The sequence below is a fragment of the Arachis ipaensis genome, chromosome B06 (genome assembly GCF_000816755.2).
Source record: "Arachis ipaensis cultivar K30076 chromosome B06, Araip1.1, whole genome shotgun sequence".
NCBI lineage: Eukaryota > Viridiplantae > Streptophyta > Magnoliopsida > Fabales > Fabaceae > Arachis > Arachis ipaensis.
In genome coordinates this window covers 128,546,349-128,551,042 of record NC_029790.2, presented here as the reverse complement: position 1 = coordinate 128,551,042, position 4,694 = coordinate 128,546,349, and the positions used below count along the sequence as shown (strand labels likewise).

General features: G+C 29.4%; 1 protein-coding gene across 1 annotated transcript in view; it reads right to left on the bottom strand.

Moving 5' to 3' along the window:
* The window catches only part of LOC107605171 (L-arabinokinase), a 10,270-nt gene extending 9,056 nt beyond the window's left edge, over positions 1-1,214 (bottom strand). Inside the window, exons 1-2 of the mRNA XM_016306949.2 lie at positions 944-1,214; positions 435-542 (exon numbers count right to left, since the gene is read on the bottom strand). Coding sequence (XP_016162435.1) covers positions 435-542; positions 944-1,042 — 207 coding nt within the window. The 5' untranslated portion in view covers positions 1,043-1,214. The remainder of the gene's footprint in view (positions 1-434; positions 543-943) is intronic.

Genomic DNA, 4,694 nt, shown 5'->3' with positions numbered 1-4,694 from the left:
CAAAATTTAAAATTTTATATTATCAAAATTTAATAAACTTATCCAATAAAAATTACAACAGCTTATATAATTCAAATTTGATTAGTTTACTTTTAAATTTGATCCTATAATAATAAATGAAAAATCTAAATCCATGTGTACTCCATAGCCACCAATGTTTGAGCACTAACTAGTGCGTACTCTTTTTTATTTCTTTTCTGAATTTTATTATTTTTATAAAATCTAAAACATAAAAATACAAATCAAAAAGTAATTATTTTTTTAATTATCAATTTGTTTCATCTTTTCTTTTTTTTTTTTTTTTTTTTTTTTTTAAAAAAAAGACTTAGAAAGTTTAAAGTTGAACTAAAAGAAAAGTTGAAGAGGAGAGAGAAAAAAAAGAAGAGAGGAGTTATGGTTTCAGAAGGCATTGATGATAACAATAAAAGACTGACCTTACGAATGAACAATCGAGGAGAATCAACTGCAGAGGTGAAAACAAATGCAGGAGCACCCGTTACTACATGCACATCATGTCCCGCTAGGATCAACTGCCGAACCACCTACTCATCCATTCCAAACCAAAATTCACATTACAATCACAAGATACAATATATTTTCAATTGAAATCATCATCATTGGAGAATTTTTTAGCCAAATTTTCAACTAGTTAATCTTAAAACATGTATGATGAATCAGCTAATTCTCCTATTTTACTTTGCACTTTTAATTCATCACAATTTACAAATGATAAAATATTTAATCCGTTTCCACAAAAAAAATGATTTCTTTTCAAAAAAAATTGAAAAGCGCATAAACAAAAATCAATTCGATTTTTTAGGATACAAAGGAGAGCGAACAATAGCGGCATTGAACCGAAAAGTGATGGACGAGTACAAAGGAGAGAATTGAGAAAAAATAAAATAAATTTAAAAAAAAAGAGGGAATGAATAAGAAGAAAAACCTCGGCAACTCTGGTGGCGTGGCCAAAACCATGGCCAGTAACATAGTAAGCGAAGACGAGGTGCTTGCTCGAAGCTGAAACTGCTTCCTCAATCCTCATTTTGATCTTTTTTTTTTTTCAGATCAAAACTCGGAATGATTTGTTTTTTCTTTTCTCTCTTTTTTGTTGTGTTTTTTAGTTTGTAAATTCCTCCGTTTTCCTTCAATTTCGGAAAGCTAAGATAATAAATAAGATTCAAGGCACGTGATTTGGTAATCCAAAATCATATAGACCTTTAATATCTCTTAACTAAAAGAAAGAGAAAAAGTTTGTATCTATAATTTTAACATTCCGTAATTAAAGAGAGAAGGATGAGCATTAAAATTTGGTTAGATTAAATTTTTTTTTTATTGTTTTAATTTATATTTGTTTTATTTTTTATTATTAATAAATTATTATAAAATTAATTTAATTTAAAAGAAAAAAGGTAAAATAAGTATAAAGGATATAATAGATATTTTAATTCTATCAAAATCTAAATTACTATCACTTTTCTAACTGACTATTTTTATATATGAATTTAACTGGATCAAATGTGGATGAATGAGACACAAGATAAGTAAACTAATTTCTTAAACCAGTAGATTAATTAATTAATTAATAATTAATCACTTGTAGTTTAAAAATAGGATCCAGATTGGAAACTTGATTTAATTAATTAATTGATAGCATTTTAGCAATGGGAAAAATAATTTCTATAAAAATTAATAATTAACAATAAGTAGTACTGAATATAAAAAATAAATATATACATAATAATAATAATAATAATAATGTATGAGTGGGTTTATGTTGTTATCAACTTATCATCATTGTCATGAACTCGTCATCATAAATAGAATATGGACAAAATAATGAGGCATTGATGGATTTGATGATGCTGATTTAAAAAGAAAAAATGGATAGAGATGAGTGACGAGGATTTGGATTTAGGAGTGTGTGAGAATGAGAGTGAAATGAGTTGTGTTGCGTGCCAAACTTGTTTGAAATCCATCCATAATCAAAATAATGAGAAAGAAATTCTCTAGTCTTGTTGAGAATATTTAATAGCATATATGCTGGAAAGTCAAAATATTAATAATTAGTACACATTTTTTATTTTCTAGTACATAATTTTACTTTTAACATTATAAATAGAAATAAATAGTTCTAACTTTTACCACAAGTCACAACTACGGTCATCAATCTCATCATGTTCATTACTAAATACAACAATTACTATATTTACCGTAAGGAGATTAGAATATATAAATGGTTATATATTATATGCTGACTTTGATAGTGTCAAGTAGTGAAAATGTTAAAATTATAATTTCATTTTAGCCTAAATTAAGTAGTAGTTATAATTAAAGGCAGTAAATAATATAGAAGAATGTTAAGAAACTAATATTAATTAATTAGCTGATTTTGGAAATTGTGAGTTTCACCTCTTTGTCTATTGAGATGTTGCATAATTGTTTGGGTAAGAGATATGTTTCCAGATGGCATTGCTTTTGATCGAGTTTTTATTTCTTTTTCTTTTTCTTTTTTTTTAGTTGTGTATGGTATTTTCTAATCCAACAGTTTAAGAACTAATTTGTCACGGATCTAAACTCTATTTAAGAGTTTACTACTGGTGAATAGGTTGCTGCATATACAAAATTAGATTTGAACCCCGACATTTGTTTAAACGGACGAATGAACTGATCACTCAAGTTCGTCATTTCTTTTCAACTTGCACCTCGCCATGTGCGTGTGGTTGGTTGGGCCTTTTCGGCCCCTTTCTTTTATAATTTTGGAATACAGTTGTACAGCTTTTCCAATGGGCCAAAATGAGCCCATTTTAGAGTAAGTGCCGCATCAGTTCAGTCGTCATCCAAACCCTACCTAAGAGCTAAGACCAAAAAAAAATTTCACGGAAACCCTACCTTTTTGAATCTTCTTTCTCTTCCTATATATACCATGGCATCCCTAAATTCTTCAACAGAGGTTAGGGTTTTCCTCAGGCGCAGTTGAGTTTCTCTCTGTTAGTTTAATGTTTGATATTTGTTCTTTTCTTCTTTTAGTGATTTTTATGGGGCTGGAGTTTGGCTCTTTGGCTTCTATAATCTCGTGCTTTAGAGATGAATGCAGCTCCCTATAAAAAATCCCAATCAGCCTCTTCTTCACCCACGATACCTACGAAGTTTATTCAATCGATCTAGCGTATCACTTTTGGTGTAAGGTTGATACATGCTTTAATTTGGATAATTTTAAGAAATAATTGAAAATATTTAATTATCGAGTAGTAATTCAGGCAGCCTCCTTGACACGATTAAATGACAAGAGGGGCGTTAAACTGCTCGAAAATTAAATCCTTTTGCTCTTCAGACTTGCTGAGATTTTCTTTGAAGCTGGTCTAGTAAGCTCAAGTATATTATTTAATTATTTATTAGTTATTTTTTTTTCCGTGGTTTTCCCCCTTTTTTTTTCTTGATTGATTTTGTATTAATTTTGTTGTCCACGCAACTTAGGTTTCTCTGCTATGGTTTGAAAAATTAAATTAAGTAATGGCAGTTAATGGTTTGTATTTTTAAAATTTGTTGATAAATTATAATATGTTAAAAGAATGGTGCAGAGAATAGGGAGGGATTTTAGTCTAAAGTAAATTGGGAAAATAGTTTCTCAATTTTTTTAATAATTAAAAGAATAAAATGTGATTTTTTATAATTTTATAAGTGGAATTAAGAATAAATATAAAAGAGAATAATAAAAGATTTAGTTTATAATAAATTAGAACTGAAATAAATGTTATTATCTCTCCACGGTGAACCTTGAAGGCTTGAACCACTCGAGTGAAACTGACAAGGAAACACCTTGAAGTGAAACTGACAAGGAAACATCATAAGAATAGGACTTGGTCTAAATGGATTAAAGAAATTGTCTTCCTTGTTGCTAAACATCATAAGAATAGGATTTGGTCGAAATGGCTGAAGATGGCTTGTTTCTCCCTTTGATATTAACAGTGTTATTAAATTTTTAGGAATATTGGCCCAGCTAGATCAGGTTGTCAAAAAAATGCATTTATTTGGGTCCAAGCCTCCAAGGATTGATATAAATTCTCGTGTAGATGTTATGTTGATTTTTATTGTTGTAGCTGTTATTATTATTATAAGACTTAGTTTATTCACTATTCAAATTTGATTGCCATAACTTAATACCATTATACCAAGTTGTTTATCCGTTAATTATTAAAATAGTTATTGACCTCAAATATATCATGGGTTGAAACGTTAATTTGAGCTTGAACGTTAATTAGCAACGATTTTAAGTAGGTTTTTTAGTATTATATCTATAGAATATAAGTGTATTTATAGTAGAGAGTTGATAATTATTTTTGTTGGAGTAATTCCATCTTTCATAATAGATAACCGTTTTCCTTATCAATCTTTTAGAAAGATAGAGATAGTACAAAAAATTTGGAAAGACAATTATATATAGATAAGCACGTATTTAGTAAAGGCCATTTTTTTGGGTGGACTTTTTGTCTTTATTGGGCCTGACTTTTATTTATTGAGTCAGTATATATATATATGAGTAAACCAAGTTGGGTTGGTCTAGTGGTTAGCTCACTAGTCCGCTTAAGCAAGTGTCGGGGGTTCGAATCCCGCCATGTGCATGCAGCAACCCATTGGCCAGCGGCAAACCCTTAAATGGAGCTCAGTACCGCGACGGATTAGTCCTTGACCTGCCG